Source organism: Tachyglossus aculeatus, chromosome 6 (genome assembly GCF_015852505.1).
Source record: "Tachyglossus aculeatus isolate mTacAcu1 chromosome 6, mTacAcu1.pri, whole genome shotgun sequence".
NCBI classification, from domain to species: domain Eukaryota; kingdom Metazoa; phylum Chordata; class Mammalia; order Monotremata; family Tachyglossidae; genus Tachyglossus; species Tachyglossus aculeatus.
In genome coordinates this window covers 3689357-3707959 of record NC_052071.1, presented here as the reverse complement: position 1 = coordinate 3707959, position 18603 = coordinate 3689357, and the positions used below count along the sequence as shown (strand labels likewise).

Below are 18603 nucleotides of genomic sequence, written 5' to 3'. Positions count from 1 at the left end.
TTATTATTATTACTATTAAGTGCCATCGAGTCATTTCCGATTCGTAGTGACTCCAGGGGTATACTTTCTCCAGAATGTCCCGTCCTCTGCCATAATCCGCAACTTTTCTAATGGTTCTTCCATTATCGTTGTTACGGTCTCTCTCCATCTAGCTGCCGGTCTACGTCTTCCACATTTTCCCTGGACTTTTCCTAGCATGAGCGTCTTCTCTGGAGAATCAGTCCTCCTGATCACGTGTCCAAAATATGCTCATCTAAGTCAAGTCGTTTGGCCTTCCAAAGACCACTTTGGTTTAATTTGCTCTAAAATCCATTTGTTGGTCTTTCGGGCCGTCCATGGTATTGGCAAAAGCCTTCTCCAACACCAAATTTCAAAAGAATCGACGTTCTTTCTATCCTGATTTTTCACTGTCCGGCTTTCGGATCCATGCGTTGTCACTGTAAATACCAGACAGTTGACGATTTGTATTTTTGTGGCATTGGTTATATCATGACTTTTTCTAGGCTCTTCATAGGTAGTCTTCCTAACATTAATCTTCGGCACATAGTAACTGGCACATAGTAAGCGCTTAACAAATACCATCGTTATTATTATTCTACCCCAGCCCTGCGCCAAACCTGTCAACTGTCAAGCAATTGTCTCTATTGAGCACTTTCTGCGTGCAGAGCACTCAACTGAGAACTTGGAAAGAGCAGAGCGCTGTACTGAGCGCTTGAGCGAGCACAAAGAAGTTTACAAGGATGCTACCTGGGGTCTCTTCAGCCTTGTCAGGAAACTGTCAGAGCCTGGCTGGGTGAGGCCGGGAGTCCAGCCAGTGGTGATTTGGCTCCCGTGGTGTGGACCCCCGAGGCCTGGAAGCCCCTTGCCCCCATCCAGTTCAGTGCCTGGCACGTAGTAAGCGCATAACAGATACCATAATTATTATTATTTTCTCTGGATCTCAGCCTTCCGATGGAGAAGGGATGAGGGATGGAAAAGCGGCCTCCCGGGGCATTCCGGGCGTGCCAACAGCTCCTCTCAACCATCAGTCCAGGGGTGGGGGGGCCGCGACTGGCATGGACCCCTTTGGAAGTTCATCCCACCCTGGGTTGGGGGAAGGAACCCCCGATCACCCCTTCACCCCAAAGCCACAGAGTCCCCTCCTCTCTCCCCGGGAATATGGGTGCTGCTTTTATCCATGGAACTTGGAAATGACAGAAACCCTGGGCACAGAGCAATGGAAAACTGGACTGGTCAGGATGAAACTGGACTGGGCTCAGATCCGGAGTGGACTGCGGGAGGAAAGAACCCCTCCACTCCCCCACCTCCGGCCTGGGCCGGGATCAGACTGTGAGCCCAATGTTTTAGACTGTGAGCCCAATGTTGGGTAGGGACTGTCTCTATATGTTGCCAATTTGTACTTCCCAAGCGCTTAGTACAGTGCTCTGCACATAGTAAGCGCTCAATAAATACGATTGATGATAATGATGATGATGATCAGGGACATTTCACTTCTGTCCGCGGCTGGAGAGATGCTTCCGGCTCCTCCAGAGCCCAGCCCCGGTGTGACCGGACAGTCCGGCCTGAAGCTGGCCAGAGCCAGGCTCGTGGAGGCCCGACTGGTAGTTTGCTCTTTTTAATAATAATAATAATAATGGCATTTATTAAGCGCTTACTACGTGCAAAGCACTGTTCTAAGCTCTGGGGACGTTACAAGGTGATCAGGTTGTCCCACGTGGGGCTCACAGCCTTAACCCCCATTTTGAAGATGAGATAACTGAGGCACAGAGAAGTGAAGTCACACAGCTGACAATTGGCGGAGCCAGGATTTGAACCCATGAACCCTGACTCCAAAGCCCGGGCTCCTTCCAGTGAGCCACGCTGCTTCTCTTTTTCTGTTGCAGATTTACCACAGCCCCATAACGAAGAGGGAAGAGAGTGAGTTACTGCCGTTCCTGCCCCCGCTTCCACTTTCCACCCCTTTTTGGACCCCGGAGGGGCCTGGGCTGGGGTTGGGGTGGGGCTGGGTTGGGGCTGGGCCGGGCCTGTCTGAGCCCCCTTCTCCTTTGCCGGAAACAGTGGAGCTGAATGATGTGGGCTTCAGGTTTGTCCGAAAGTGCATCAACGCTGTGGAAGCCAAAGGTAGGACTTGGTTAGCCCCCTCTCATCCTGATAATAATAATAATAATGATGATGGCATTTCTTAAGCGCTTACTCTGTGCAAAGCACTGTTCTAAGCGCTGGGGAAGTTACAAGGTGATCAGGTTGTCCCCCGGGAGGCTCACATTCTTAATCCCCATTTTGCAGATGAGGTAACCGAGGTACAGAGAAGTGAAGTGACTTGCCCAGAGTCACCCAGCTGACAATTGGCGGAGCCGGGATTTGAACCCATGACCTCTGACTCCAAAGCCCGGGCTCTTTCCACTGAGCCACGCTGCTTCTCTGCTGATCCCACCCCAGGCCTGGCTACACCCCATGCTGTCTGAGAAGCAGCGTGGCGAAGCGGTTAGAGACCAGGCCCGGCGTCAGGAGGCCCTGGGTTCTAATCCCACCTCTCCCATGTGTCTGTTGCGTGACCGTGGGCAAGTCACTTCACCCCTCCGGTCCTCAGCTACCTCATCTATAAAATGGGGATGAACAGTGTGAGCGCCGTGGGGGACAGAGACTGTGTCCAACCTGATTACCTTGTCTCTACCCCAGCGCTTAGACAGTGCTTGGCACATAGTAAGCCATGCCCCCACTTGTCCCGGATCCTGTCCCGCAAAACCATGGGATCTGAGCCGCCCAATGACAACGGCCTCCTCGCTGCCGCTGTCCTGACCCGACCCCTCCGTCCGACCATCCCATCCTCAGCCCACTGTCTGACCCCACCATCCTCATTTCATTCATTCATTCAGTCGGATTTATTCATTTATTCATTCATTCAATCGGATTTATTGAGCGCTTACTGTGTGCAGAGCACTGCACTAAGCACTTGGGAAGTACAAGTCGGCGACATCTAGAGATGGTCCCTACCTGATAGCGGGCTCACGGTCTAGAAGGGGGAGACAGATGACAAAACAAAACATGTGGACGGGTGTCAAGTCGTCAGAACAAATAGAATTAAAGCTAAATGCACATCATTAATAAATAGAATAGTCAGTATGTACAAGTAAAATAGAGTGATAAATCTGTACAAACATATATACAGGTGCTGTGGGGAGGGGAAGGAAGTAGGGCCCGGGGGATGGGGAGGAGGAGAGGAAAAAGGGGGCTCAGTCTGGGAGTGTTTACTGTGTGCAGAGCACTGGATTAAGCGTCAAACAATAAACAGTGACGAGTTTACAGCCTGGATGGGGGAACATCAATACAAATAAACAAAATTTCATATACGTACATAAGCAGTGTGGGGCTGGGAGGGGGGAAGATCACAGGGAACAAGTCAGGGCGACGCAGAAGGGAGCGGGAGATGAGGAAAAGTGGGGCTAAAAGTCTGGGAAGGCCTCCTGGAGGAGATGGGCCTTTAATAAGGCTTTGAAGTGGGGGAGAGTCATCTGTCGGATTAGAGGAGGGAGGGCGTGGGCGAGGGATCGGTGGCGAGACTGGTGAGATGGAGGCCCAGAGAGAAGGGTCACACTACAAGAGATAGAGGCCCAGAGAGAAGGGTCACACTACAAGAACCAAGTGGGCGGGCTGGGTTGGAGAAGTGAGAGAATTAAAGTGAGGTCACCCAACTGTCTGTTCCATGTGCCCCGTGAACGCACCATGCGTGCACCGCGTGTTTGTGCAGGGCTCTGGACGGAAGGCGTTTACAGGACGGTGGGAAGCAACCTCCAGGTGCAGAAGTTGCTCAACGCTTTCTTTGGTGAGCGCCCGGCGGGGGCTGAGAGGGGGTCTGAGGGTGGGCACTGGGGCCCGGGGATTACGGGCCGGGCACCCTGGCAGTCAGTGACCTGTAGTTGAGGGGGACAGCGGTGGGGTCGGACACGGCCCTGGGAGGTGTGCAATTCTGGGAGGTTGGAGTCCTTCATTCAGTCATATTTATTTAGAACAGTGCCTTGCACATAGTTAGCGCTTAATAAATGCTATTATTATTATTATTTTTATTTATTGAGCACTTACTACTACTACTACTACTACTACTATCAATCAATCTATCAATCGTATTTATTGAGCGCTTACTGTGTGCAGAGCACTGTACTAAGCACTGGGGAAGTACAAGTTGGCAACATATAGAGACAGTCCCTACCCAACAGTGGGCTCACAGTCTAAAAGGGGGAGACAGAGAACAAAACCAAACACACCAACAAAATAAAATAAATAGGATAGAAATGTACAAGTAAAATAAATAAATGAATAAATAAATAGAGTAATAAATACGTGCAACCCTATATACATATATACAGGTGCTGTGGGGAAGGGAAGGAGGTAAAATGGGATGGAGAGGGGGACGAGGGGGAGAGGAAGGAAGGGGCTCAGTGTGGGAAGGCCTCCTGGAGGAGGTGAGCTCTCAGTAGGGCCTTGAAGGGAGGAAGAGAGCTAGCTTGGCGGATGGGCAAGATCTACTACTACTACAACTACTACAACTACTACTACTACTACCACTTCTAGAGAAGCGGTGTGGCTCAGCGGAAAGAACCCGGGCTTTGGAGTCAGAGGTCGTGGGTTCAAATCCCAGCTCTGCCACTTGTCAGCTGTGTGACTTTGGTCAAGTCACTTCACTTCTCTGGGCCTCAGTTTACCTCATCTGGAAAATGGGGATGAAGACTGTGAGCCCCCCGTGGGACAACCTGATCAATCAATCAATCATATTTATTGAGTGCTTACTGTGTGCAGAGCACTGTACTAAGCGCTTGTAAGTACAAGTTGGCAACATAGAGAGACGGTCCCTACCCAACAGTGGGCTCACGTCTAGAAGGGGGAGACAGAGAACAAAACATATTAACAAAATAAAATAAATAGAATAGATATGTACAAGTAAAATAAATAAATAAATAGAGTAATAAATACGGGCAAACATATACATATATACAGGTGCTGTGGGGAAGGAAAGGAGGTAAGGCGGGGGGGATGGAGAGGGGGAGGAGGGGGAGATCACCCTGTAACCTCCCCAGCTCTTAGAACAGTGCTTTGCACATAGTAAGTGCTTAATAAATGCCATTATTATTATTATTATTACTATTTGTATGTATTTATTACTCTATGTTATTTGTACATATTTATTCTATTTATTTTATTTTGTTAATATATTTTGTTTTGTTCTCTGTCTCCCCCTTCTAGACTGTGAGCTCATTGTTGGGCAGGGACTGTCTCTATATGTTGCCAACTTGTACTTCCCAAGCGCTTAGTACAGTGCTCTGCACACAGTAAGCGCTCAATAAATATGATTGAATGAATGAATGAATACTCCTAATCATTATGGTATTTGTTAAGCGCTTACTGTGTGCCAAGCACTGTTCTAAGCATGAGGGTAGGTACGAGGTAATCGGGTTGCCCCACGTGGGGCTCACAGTCTCAATCCCCATTTTACTGATGAGGTAACTGAGGCCCAGAGAAGTGAAGTGACTTACCCAAGGTCACCCAGCAGACAAGTCATGACCTCTGACTCCCAAGCCCAGGCTCTTGTCACTAGGCCACACTGCTTCTCTTCACTCTTACTGTGTACAAAGCAGCATGTGGAGAAGCAGCGTGGCTCAGTGGAAAGAGCCCGGGCTTTGGAGTCAGAGGTCATGGGTTCAAATCCAGCCTCCGCCAATTGTCAGCCATGTGACTTTGGGTGAGTCACTTAACTTCTCTCTGCCTCAGTGACCCCATCTGTAAAATGGGGATTAAGACTGTGAGCCCCATGTGAGACAACCTGATCACTTTGTATTCTCCCAGCACTTAGAACAGTGCTTTGCACATAGTAAGTGCTTAACAAATACCATCATTATTATTATTATTAATAAATGCCATTATTATTATTATCATTATTACAAAGCACTGTACTAAGTGATTGGGAGAGTACAGTAGAACAACAAACCCATTTCTGCCCACAACGAGCTCAGAGTTTAGAGGAGACAGACACTAATATAAATAAATAAATGGATAGCTAAATAGATGAATAAAGAAGTACACTCCAGATATAGGAAGAGGGGTTGGGTGGAACATAATAATAATAGTAGTAATAATAATAATAATAATAATAATGGCATTTATTAAGCATTTACTATGTGCTGGGGAGGTTGCAAAGTGATCAGGTTGTCCCCCCGGGAAGCTCATAGTCTTATTCCCATTTTACAGATGAGGTAACTGAGGCACAGAGAAGTTAAGTGACTTGCCCAAAGTCACCCAGCTGACAAGTGGCAGAGCCGAGATATGAACCCATGAATTCCCAAGCCCGGGCTCTTTCCACTGAGCCATGCTGCTTCTCTATTCATTTATTCATTCATTCAGTCGTATTTATTGAGCGCTTACTTTGTGCAGAGCACTGTACTAAGTGCTTGGGAAGTACAAGTTGGCGACATAGAGAGACGGCCCCTACCCAACGACCTGCTCACAATCTAGAAGGGGGAGACAGACAACAAAACAAAACATGTGGACAGGTGTCAAGTCATCAGAATAAATAGAAATAAAGTTGGATGCACATCATTAACACAATAAATAAAATAGTAAATATGTACAAGTAAAATAGAGTAATAAATCTGTACAAACATATATACAGGTGCTGTGGGGAGGGGAAGGAGGTGGTGAGGGGACGGGGAGGAGGAGAGGAAAAATCCTCTCCTTTGGTGTTTGTAGCCCTGGAGGTGTATAGCCCTGGGGTTGTTTAGCCCTCAGGTTGCGGGGGTTGTAGACCTTGGGATTGTGTAGGCCTGGGGAGGCCCTCTGAGGTGGGTAGTCCTGAGATATCTAGACCTAGGATTGTGTAGCTCTCAGGGTGTGTAGTCCTTGGGGGGCGGGGGAGGGAGAAGAGGGGTGCAGTCTTGGAGTTGTGAAGTTCCGGGATTGTGTAGTCTGCAGATGTTAGGGAGGAGGTATAATCCTTGGGTGTGTTTAGCCCTGGGAGTGTGTAGTCCTGGGATTGTGTAGCCCTCAGAAAGGAGTGTTGGGGTGAGTGGGATGTAGCCCTGGGGAGGGGGAAGGAGGTAATCCTGTCAGGATTTAGTCCCAAAATTGTGTAGCCCTCTGGTCCTTCAGCTCAATAATAATAATAACAGTGCCTTGCACATAGATAAATGCCATTATTATTATTATTATTAATAATAATAATAACGATGATGATTGCGATAATAACGAGAACAATGCTAATGATGATAACAATGACAATAATACCTTTTTTTTTTTAAGAAAGCCACTGGCGTCTTGTGGAACTTGGCGTCCGTCCCTCAGTGGCTCTTTTTGCTCCTTCCAATGTCTGGGGGGCTGGGTTGTGGGGTCAGACCCCTGAGGGGGTGTGTGTGGGGGCAGGCCGTCGGGTGACCTCAAAATTCTGGGGAGGGGAGAGGGGGGCTGGGACATGACTGACCCCCCACTCCGCCCTCTCTCCCCAGACCCTCGGTGCCCGGGAGAGGTGGATCTCCAGGACAGTGACTGGGACATCAAAACAATCACAAGCTCCCTGAAATTCTACCTCAGGTGCCCCGGGGGGCAGGCTGGCGGGGTGGGGGAGAAGGTTGGGGACCCCTCATCCCCAACAGAGGTTGCCCGGTTCCCAACAAGCCTCATTTTCTCCCACCCAGAGCTCAGCCAGATAGGGCTTCTTTAATAATAATAACAATCTTGGTATTTCTTAAGTGCTCACTAAGTGCCAAGCACTGTTCTAAGCGCTGGGGCCGGATACAAGGTAATCAAGGTTGTCCCACACGGGGCTCGCGTTCTTGGTCCCCATTTTCCAGATGAGGTAACCGAGGCCCAGAGAAGTGAAGTGACCTGCCCAAAGTCACCCAGCTGACAAGCGGCGGAGCCGGGATGAGAACCCATGACCTCTGGCTCCCAAGCCCGGGCTCTTTCCACTGAGCCACGCTGCTTCTCTAAAACTTTAGGTCCCACTGCGATTTGAACTAGCAGGCCCCTCAGCAGGCTCCCCCTTTCACCCGCGGTCCTACCCCAAGCTGTAAACCCACCCCTCCAAAACCCAGATTTGGGGAGGGGGCTGTTGCGTGCATGTTTCTGTGCTTCAGACCCTTGGCCCAGAGGCAGGGGGGTGGCGATGGTGCCTGTCTGGGATAGATGTGGGCCAAGGGAGCCAGGGAGGTCCAGATCTATTTTTGAAGGGTCTCCCAACCAACCCCACCTTCCTCTCTCCCAGGAGTTCACCTTTCTCTCTCTCTCTTTCTCCCTCTCCCCATTCTGTCTCTCTTCATCTCTCTTTCACTCTCCCTCAATCTTTGGCTTTCAGGAACCTTTCAGAACCCGTCATGACCTATAAGCTCCACAAAGAGCTCGTCTCTGCTGCCAGTAAGTATCCGTCCCTTGGAGATACTTTCCCTGCCCACGACTATTGCACCCTACCAATGGCCCGAGGATGAGGGGCAGAGTCATTTTAGCTGTTGGGCCCAAGGGGCAACTGCCCCAGGCCCCCAATCCCTCAGCAGGTCTCCCGCAGCCAGTCTGAGAGCAGTTGGGCGGGCGGATGGATGGGCAATTGGATGGGTAGGCGACTGGGTGGGTGGAAGAATGGGTGATTTGATGGATGGGTGGTTGGTTAGGTGGGTGGATGGATGGATGGGCAGACGGATGGACTGGTGGAAGATGAATGGATGATGTCCCGATTGATGGGCGAACGGCTGGATCGACGCACCCGGTCTCCTCTCCTCAGAGTCGGAAAACCTGGACGAGCGTCTGGGGGGCCGTCCACTCCCTGGTTTACAAACTCCCCCCCAAGAACCGTGAAATGCTGGAACTTCTCATCCGCCACCTGGTCAGGTAAAGTGCTCGCTGCAGCCCGGGAGCCATCCTTGGGCCACGGGCTTGCTGCGGCCCAGACGGGGCCCCGAGGAGGGGTCCCGGGGCAGGGCAGGGGGAGGGGGCTGAGACCGATCCTTTTTTCAGGGTGGTGGGCTCTTTTCCGGCTTACCGCACCCCTCCATCTTCCACCCCTGGCCCCTCTTCCCCTCAGCGTGTGCGAGCTGAGCCGGGAGAACCTCATGACCCCGGCCAACATGGCAGTGGTGTTCGGGCCCACGCTCATGCGGGCCCAGGAGGACACCGTGGCCGCTATGATGAACATCAAATTCCAGAACATCGTGGTGGAAATCCTCATCGAGCACTTTGGCAAGGTCAGCTGCTTCCCTCCCCCTTCCCTCTCCGTGCCCACTTTCTTCTCCCTTGTCCCAGCGGGGTTCCCCCCACAGTGGGGCCCTCTCCCTGTGTCTCCCTCCCCCTGGCAGGGTCGTCTCCCATACGTGCCCTTTCCCCAGTGGGGTCTCACCCCTCTCCTCTCCACATCCCACCCTTCTCCTGTTCCCCCTCAGCAGGGCACACCCCCTGTGCCCCCCAGGCTGCAGTCTGCTCCCCCTGGGAGGGCAGGGCTACCTGCCATGCCATTGGCTTTCCCTTCGACCAGCCTCTGGGGCATGGCATATCCTGTGCCACTCATTGTGTGCCAAGCCCTCTGTGCAGCGCTGGGACAAGGCGAGACGGATCGGACACAACCCCTGCCCACCCGGGGCACCGGGGAGGGGGAACAGGAATTTCATGGCTATTTCGCAGATGAGGAAAAGAGAGGTTTAAGTGATCCATCCAAGGTCACACAGCAGACCAGGGGCAGACCCGTGCTTTTCCCCCTTGGATGTGTCGTTTCTCTTGGATGGGGAGGGAAGCAGGCCCATCTGGGGATCCTGGGGTGAGAGCCCCCTCCCTTTATCGGTGGGCCTTGGGCCCGATGCGGGGGTGGTCCTGGGTGGGAGAGAGGGCCAGAGATCTGTGTAACCAGGGGTGACAGCTGTGCGGGTAGGGTGGGATGCCCAGAGGGGAGGAGGGGGCGGCGCTCCGATCACTAACCGCCCCCTCCTCCTGCTTCCTGCTGGCCTTTCTCCTCCCTGCCTCCTCCATTTGGCACAAGAAGCAGAGAAGGCTTTCCGTGGGCCTTGTCTGGAGGCTAATTCAGTTAGCCGGGGAAATTAGAAGCCCGTTCTCCCAAGATGTAATGCTTCCTTCACATCCAGAGACTGTGGATGGAGAAGCAGCGTGGCTCAGTGGAAAGAGCCCGGGCTTTGGCGTCAGAGGTTATGGGTTCCAATCCCAGCTCAGCCAATTGTCAGCTGGGTGACCTTGGGGAAGTCACGTAACTTCTCGGTGCCTCAGTTCCCTCACCTGTAAAATGGGGATTAAGACTAGCCTCCCCAGCACTTAGAACGGTGCTTAGCACATAGTAAGCACTTAATAAGTGCTATCTTTATTATTATTATTATTATCCAGGGAAATGGCAGGGCCCTGGGGCGGCCTCTCCGAACTCCCGCCCGCCGCCAGGCAGGTGGACAGTCGGCCACGCCGTCCGGGCACACCCGTCCCTGCCCCAGACCGCCCACCCGGGCTCTAATTAAGCCAGGCCTTGCCCTCACTGGCTGTCGCTTCTGCAGCAATGAGGTTAAGCCCAAAGTTCTTAAAAGAAACAGTTATTAGCCCGCACGCACAGCCGTTGCCGAGTGCCCTGTGCATTCAGCCGGGAGCTAAGCAAATATTTCAAATGAGTCCGCAGGAGGGAAATGGAGAATGATGAAGATGGTAGGTAGAGGGAAGCCTCGGCCCCACTATCTGCCCCCTTCGGCCCGCTCAGCCGGGAGGAGAGGAGTGCACATGACTGTCAACCTGTTTTACAGATCAATCAATTGTCAATCGTATTTATTGAGCGCTTACTGTGTGCAGAGCACTGTACTAAGCGCTTGGGAAGTACAAGTTGGCAACATGTGGAGATGGTCCCTACCCAACAGTGGGCTCACAGTCTTCTAGACTGTGACAAATGACACAGATGACAATGTGACAGATGACAAAAAGGACTCCGTGTTCATTTCCGCATTCCCCCACATGCCCCGGCGGGGCTGACATCGTGAGCTCTGTCCCCTGGGCCCTGGTGTGTCTTCAGCAATTATTCATTGAATGCTTAGTCTGTGCGGAGCACTGAATTCAGTCAATCATTCATTCATTCAGTCATATTTATTGGGCGCTTACTGTGTGCAGAGCACTGTACTAAGCACTTGGGAAGTATAAGTCATCAACATGTAGAGATGGTCCCTACCCAACAACGGGCTCACAGCCTAGAATGGGGAGACGGACAACAAAACAAACCATGGAGACAGGTGTCAAAATCCTCAGAACAAATAGAATTAAAGCTATAATCGATCACTAATGTTTGCTGAGCGCTTACTGTGTGCAGAGCACTGTCAATCAGTCAATCAATCACTTGTAAGCGCTTAACAAATACCATCATTATTATTATTGAGCGTTTACTGTGTGCAGAGCACTTTACGAAGCACTTGGGAGAGGACAGTGCAGCGGTAGAGAAGCAGCGTGGCCTAGTGGCTAGAGCCCGGGCCTGGAAGTCCGAAGGCCCTGGGTTCTAATCCCGGCTCCGCCACCTGTCTGCTGTGTGACCTTGGTCAAGTCACTTCACTGTGCCTCAGTGACCTCATCTGTAAAATGGGGTTGAAGACTGTGAGCCCCACGTGGGACAACCTGATTACCTTGCATCCGCCCCAGCACTTAGAACAGAGCCTGGCACATAGTAAGCGCTTAAAATATACGATAATTATTACTATTACAGCAGAGTTGGTAGACACATCCCCTACCCACAAAGAGCTTACAATCTAGAGAGGGAGGTGGAAATTAAATGAAGTGCTGTGCAGCTGACTGTGCTTACAGTCACACAGCTTACACAGCTTACACGGCACATAGTAAGTGCTTAAAATATTCGATAATTATTACAGCAGAGTAATAATATTCGATATTATTACAGCAGAGTTGGTAGACACATTCCCTACCCACAAAGAGCTTACAATCTAGAGAGGGAGATGGAAATTAAATGAAGTGCTGTGCAGCTGACTGCGCTTACGCAGTCACACAGCTTACACAGCTTACACGGCACTTAATAAACGCTTAAAATATATGATAATTATTACTATTACAGCAGAGTTGGTAGACACATTCCCTACCCACAAAGAGCTTACAATCTAGAGAGGGAGACGGAAATTAAATGAAGTGCTGTGCAGCTGACTGCTCACACAGTCACACAGCTTACACAGCTACACATCAAGTACTTAAGGGGGACAGATGAGGGAGTGTGGGAAATTAGGGCTTAGTCAGGGAAGGGCTCTTGAAGGAGGGGAGGTTTTAAGGAGTCTTTGAAGGTGGGGAGAGCGGTGGTCTGTCACATAGGAAGGGAGAGAAGGAAGTTGTTGCCAAGGAGTCGGTGGTGGGGTACATGAGATGGATGTTCAGTGAGTAGATTGGCATTTAGAGGAGTGAAGTGTGTGGGCTGGGGTGGGATAGGAGAGCAGTGAGGTGAGGCAGGAGGGGGCACGTTGATGGGGAACTTTAAAGCCGACGGTGAGGAGTCTCTAATGTGGAGGTGGATAGGCAACCACCGGAGGGTCTTGAGGAGGGGGGAGACGTGGACTGAACAGTTTTGTAGAGAAATGATCCGGGCAGCAGAGTGACATATGGACCAGAGTTAGGAGAGTCAGGAGGCAGAGAGGTCGTTCATTCGTTCAGTCATACTTATTGAGCGCTTACTGTGTGCAGAGCACTGTACTAAGCACTTGGGAAGTACAAGTCGGCAACCCTACCCAACAGTGGGTTCACAGTCTAGAAGGGGAAGACAGACAACAAAACAAAACATGGGGACAGGTGTCAAGTCGTCAGAACAAATAGAATTAAAGCTAAATGCACATCATTAACAAATAGAATAGTCAATATGTACAAGTAAAATAGAGTTAAAAATCTGTCCAAACATATATGCAGGTGCTGTGGGAAGGAGGTAGGGCGGGGGGGATGGGGAGGAGGAGAGGAAAAAGGGGGCTCAGTCTGGGAGCTCAGTTAGGTCAGCAAGGAGGCTGATGCAGCAGTCCAGGCGGGATAGAATAAGAGCTTGGATCAGCGTGGTGGCCATTTGGATTGAGAGGTAAAGGTGGATTTTAGCGATGTTCTTCAGGTTGTAGTGAAAGGATTTGGTGAATATGTGGGTTGAAAGGCAGAGATGAGTTGAGGATAATGCCAAAGTTACGGGGGTGGGAGACAGGGAGGATAGTGATGCCGTCCACAGTGGTGGGAAAACATGGAGAGAACAGGGTTTGAGTGGGAAGATGAAGAGTTCTGTTTTGGACATTTATTTTGAGGTGTTGGTGGGACATCCAAGTAGAGCTGTCATGAAGGCAGGAAGAAATGCGAGACTGCAGGGAAGGTGAGAGATGAGGGCTGGGGATCATCATCATCATCATCATCATCATCATATTTATTGAGCACTTACTGTGTGCAGAGCACTGTACTAAGCGCTTGGGAAGTACAAATTGGCAACATATAGAGACAGTCCCTGCCCAACAGTGGGCTCACAGTCTGAAAGGAGATGGAGATTTGGAGATGGAGATTTGGGAATCATCCGAATAAAGATGGGAGTCGCAGCCATGGGAGTGAAGCGCTAAACAAATACCATAATTATTAGTATTATTAATGATAAATCCGATGGAGTCAAAAGATTGGCGGTCTCGTGGTGGAATGGCACAGATTTGCAGGGAGGCGGTGTGGGGGAGAGAAGGCGGGTGAGGAGGTTGTCGTCTAATAGAGGGATCTCAGAGTCGGTGAGGGTAGAGATGGCACAGCGGCTAGAGATGATGAGTTGGAGTGTCCGTCTAGGTTGTCGAGTCACGCGAGCTGGGATGGGGCAGAAGGTCAGCGGAGTTGAGGAGTGATAAAAAGCGGGCAGCCAAACAGTCGTCAGGAACATCTATGAGATTATGGAAGTCCCCAAGGATCAATGTAGGGATGGAGAAAGGGAGAGGGAATGCGAGACAGGGATCAGAAGAGTTCAAAAAGTTGGAAGTTGGGGTCTAGGGGTGTGCGGGAGGTGACCGTGACTGGTATTCATTCATTCAATCGTATTTATCGAGCGCTTACTGTGTGAGGAGTACTGTACTAAGCGCTTGAGAAGTACAAGTTATCTGGTATCTGGAGTGGATGGTAGAGGCGGGTGATGGGAACTTCTAAGGAAGGGAAAGAGAGAGATGGGGGAAGTGGAATGGTTTGGGCAGGGCCTGGAAGTCAGAAGGTTTGCTGCCATTTGTCTGCTGCATAGGGTTAGGGCACAGGCCTCGGAGTCACAAGCTTTGCTGCCATTTGTCTGCTGCATAGGGATCCGCCGAGCTCGCTCTCTTCCTCCCTTCAAGGCCCTGCTGAGAGCTCACCTCCTCCAGGAGGCCTTCCCAGACTGAACCCCTTCCTTCCTCTCCCCCTCGTTCCCCTCTCCATCCCCCCATCTTACCTCCTTCTCTTCCCCACAGCACCTGTATATATGTATATATGTTTGTACATATTTATTACTCTATTTATTTATTTATTTATTTATTTATTTATTTTACCTGTACATATCTAGTCTATTTATTTTATTTTGTTAGTATGTTTGGTTTTGTTCTCTGTCTCCCCCTTTTGGACTGTGAGCCCACTGTTGGGTAGGGACCGTCTCTATACGTTGCCAACTTGGATTTCCCAAGCGCTTAGTGCAGTGCTCCGCACACAGTAAGCACTCAATAAATACGATTGATTCATTGATTGATAGGGCACGGGCCTGGGAGTCAGAAGGTTTGCTGCCTTTTGTCTGCTGCATGGGGTTAGGGCACGGGCCTGGGAGTCACAAGGTTTGCTGCCATTTGTCTGCTGCATAGGGATCCGCCAAGCTCGCTCTCTTCCTCCCTTCAAGGCCCTACTGAGAGCTCACTTCCTCCAGGAGGCCTTCCCAAACTGAACCCCTTCCTTCCTCTCCCCCTCGTTCCCCTCTCCATCCCCCCATCTTACCTCCTTCTCTTCTCCACAGCACCTGTATATATGTATATATGTTTGTACATATTTATTACTCTATTTATTTATTTTACCTGTACCTATCTAGTCTATTTTATTTTCTTAGAATGTTTGGTTTTCTTCTCTGTCTCCCCCCTTTTAGACTGTGAGCCCACTGTTGGGTAGGGACCGTCTCTATATGTTGCCAACTTGGATTTCCCAAGCGCTTAGTGCAGTGCTCCGCACACAGTAAGCACTCAATAAATACGATTGATTGATTGATTGATTGATTGATTGATAGGGCACGGGCCTGGGAGTCAGAAGGTTTGCTGCCATCTGTCTGCTGCATAGGGTTAGGTCACGGGCCAGGTAGTCACAAGGTTTGCTGCCATTTGTCTGCTGCATAGGGATCCACCAAGCTCGCTCTCTTCCTCCCTTCAAGGCCCTACTGAGAGCTCACCTCCTCCAGGAGGCCTTCCCACACTGAACCCCTTCCTTCCTCTCCCCCTCGTTCCCCTCTCCATCCCCCCATCTTACCTCCTTCTCTTCCCCACAGCACCTGTATATATGGATATATGTTTGTACATATTTATTACTCTATTTATTCATTTATTTATTTATTTATTTATTTATTTATTTATTTATTTATTTATTTATTTATTTATTTTACCTGTACATATCTACTCTATTTTATTTAGTTAGTATGTTTGGTTTTGTTCTCTGTCTCCCACTTTTAGACTGTGAGCCCACTGTTGGGTAGGGACCGTCTCTGTATGTTGCCAACTTGGATTTCCCAAGCGCTTAGTGCAGTGCTCCGCACACAGTAAGCGCTCAATAAATACGATTGATTGATTGATTGATTGATTGATAGGGCACGGGCCTGGGAGTCAGAAGGTTTGCTGCCATTTGTCTGCTGCATGGGGTTAGGGCACGGGTCTGGGAGTCAGAAGGTTTGCTGCCATTTGTCTCCTGCATGGGGTTAGGGCACGGGCTTGGGAATCACAAGGTTTGCTGCCATTTGTCTGCTGCATAGGGATCCGCCAAGCTCACTCTCTTCCTCCCTTCAAGGCCCTACTGAGAGCTCACCTCCCCCAGGAGGCCTTCCCAGACTGAACCCCTTCCTTCCTCTCCCCCTCGTTCCCCTCTCCACCCCACCATCTTACCTCCTTCTCTTCCCCACAGCACTTGTATATATGTATATATGTTTGTACATATTTATTACTCTATTTATTTATTTATTTATTTATTTATTTATTTATTTTACCTGTACATATCTACTCTATTTTATTTAGTTAGTATGTTTGGTTTTGTTCTCCGTCTCCCACTTTTAGACTGTGAGCCCACTGTTGGGTAGGGACCGTCTCTATATGTTGCCAACTTGGATTTCCCAAGCGCTTAGTGCAGTGCTCTGCACACAGTAACCGCTCAATAAATACGATTGATTGATTGATTGATTGATTGATTGATAGGGCACGGACCTGGGAGTCAGAAGGTTTGCTGCCATTTGTCTGCTGCATGGGGTTAGGGCACGGGCCTGGGAGTCACAAGGTTTGCTGCCATTTGTCTCCTGCATAGGGATCCGCCAAGCTCACTCTCTTCCTCCCTTCAAGGCCCTACTGAGAGCTCACCTCCTCCAGGAGGCCTTCCCAGACTGAACCCCTTCCTTCCTCTCCCCCTCGTTCCCCTCTCCACCCCACCATCTTACCTCCTTCTCTTCCCCACAGCACTTGTATATATGTATATATGTTTGTACATATCTATTACTCTATTTATTTATTTATTTATTTATTTTACCTGTATATATCTAGTCTATTTATTTTATTTTGTTAGTATGTTTGGTTTTGTTCTCTGTCTCCCCGTTTTAGACTGTGAGCCCACTGTTGGGTAGGGATCGTCTCTATATGTTGCCAACTTAGATTTCCCAAGCACTTAGTGCAGTGCTCCGCACACAGTAAGCACTCAATAAATACGATTGATTGATTGATTGATTGATTGATTGATAGGGCACGGGCATGGGAGTCAGAAGGTTTGCTGCCATTTGTCTGCTGCATAGGGATCCGCCAAGCTCGCTCTCTTCCTCCCTTCAAGACCCTACTGAGAGCTCACCTCCTCCAGGAGGCCTTCCCAGACTGAACCCCTTCCTTCCTCTCCCGCTCGATCCCCTCTCCATCCCCCCATCTTACCTCCTTCTCTTCCCCAGAGCACCTGTATATATGAATATATGTTTGTACATATTTATTACTCTATCTATTCATCTATTTATTTTACCTGTACATATCTAGTCTATTTTATTTTGTTAGTATGTTTGGTTTTGTTCGCTGTCTCCCCCTTTTAGACTGAGAGCCCACTGGTGGGTAGGGACCGTCTCTATAATGTTGCCAACTTGGATTTCCCAAGCGCTTAGTGCAGTGTTCCGCACACAGTAAGCACTCAGTAAATACGATTGATTGATTGATTGATTGATTGATAGGGCAGGGGCCTGAGAGTCACAAGCTTTGCTGCCATTTGTCTGCTGCATAGGGTTAGGGCACGGGCCTGGGAGTCACAAGGTTTGCTGCCATTTGTCTGCTGCATAGGGATCCTTCAAGCTCGCTCTTTTCCTCCCTTCAAGGCCCTGCTGAGAGCTCACCTCCTCCAGGAGGACTTCCCAGACTGAACCCCTTCCTTCCTCTCCCCCTCGTTCCCCTCTCCACCCCCCATCTTACCTCCTTCTCTTCCCCACAGCACCTGTATATATGTATATATGTTTGTACATATTTATTACTCTATTCATTTATTTATTTATTTTACCTGTACATATCTAGTCTATTTTATTTTGTTAGTATGTTTGGTTTTGTTCTCTGTCTCCGGATTTTAGACCGTGAGCCCACTGTTGGGTAGGGACCGTCTCTATATGTTGCCAACTTGGATTTCCCAGGCGCTTAGTGCAGTGCTTCGCACACAGTAAGCACTCAATAAACACGATTGATTGACTGATTGATTGATTGATAGGGCACGGGCCTGGGAGTCAGAAGGTTTGCTGCCATTTGTCTGCTGCATAGGGTTAGGGCACCGGCCAGGGAGTCACAAGGTTTGCTGCCATTTGTCTGCTGCATAGGGATCTGCCAAGCTCGCTCTCTTCCTCCCTTCAAGGCCCTACTGAGAGCTCACCTCCTCCAGAAGGCCTTCCCAGAGTGAACCCCTTCCTTCCTCTCCCCCTCATTCCCCTATCCATCCCCCCATCTTACCTCCTTCTCTTCCCCACAGCACCTGTATATATGTATATATGTTTGTACATATTTGTTAATTTATTTATTTATTTATTCATTTATTTTACCTGTACATATCTAGTCTATTTATTTTATTTTGTTAGTATGTTTGGTTTTGTTCTCTGTCTCCCCCTTTTAGACTGTGAGCCCACTGTTGGGTAGGGACCGTCTCTATATGTTGCCAACTTGGATTTCCCAAGCGCTTAGTGCAGTGCTTCGCACACAGTAAGCACTCAATAAACACGATTGATTGACTGATTGATTGATTGATAGGGCACGGGCCTGGGAGTCAGAAGGTTTGCTGCCATTTGTCTGCTGCATAGGGTTAGGGCACGGGCCTGGGAGTCACAAGGTTTGCTGCCATTTGTCTGCTGCATAGGGATCCGCCAAGCTCGCTCTCTTCCTCCTTTCAAAGCCCTACTGAGAGCTCACC

At 49.6% G+C, this 18603-nt stretch overlaps 1 protein-coding gene across 1 annotated transcript in view; it reads left to right on the top strand.

Moving 5' to 3' along the window:
- The window catches only part of OPHN1 (oligophrenin 1), a 94815-nt gene that overhangs the window by 45184 nt on the left and 31028 nt on the right, over positions 1–18603 (top strand). Inside the window, 8 exon segments of the mRNA XM_038748273.1 lie at positions 1884–1917; positions 2059–2121; positions 3749–3823; positions 7491–7575; positions 8339–8397; positions 8759–8784; positions 8786–8865; positions 9059–9218. Of these exon segments, the coding sequence (XP_038604201.1) occupies positions 1884–1917; positions 2059–2121; positions 3749–3823; positions 7491–7575; positions 8339–8397; positions 8759–8784; positions 8786–8865; positions 9059–9218 (582 nt within the window).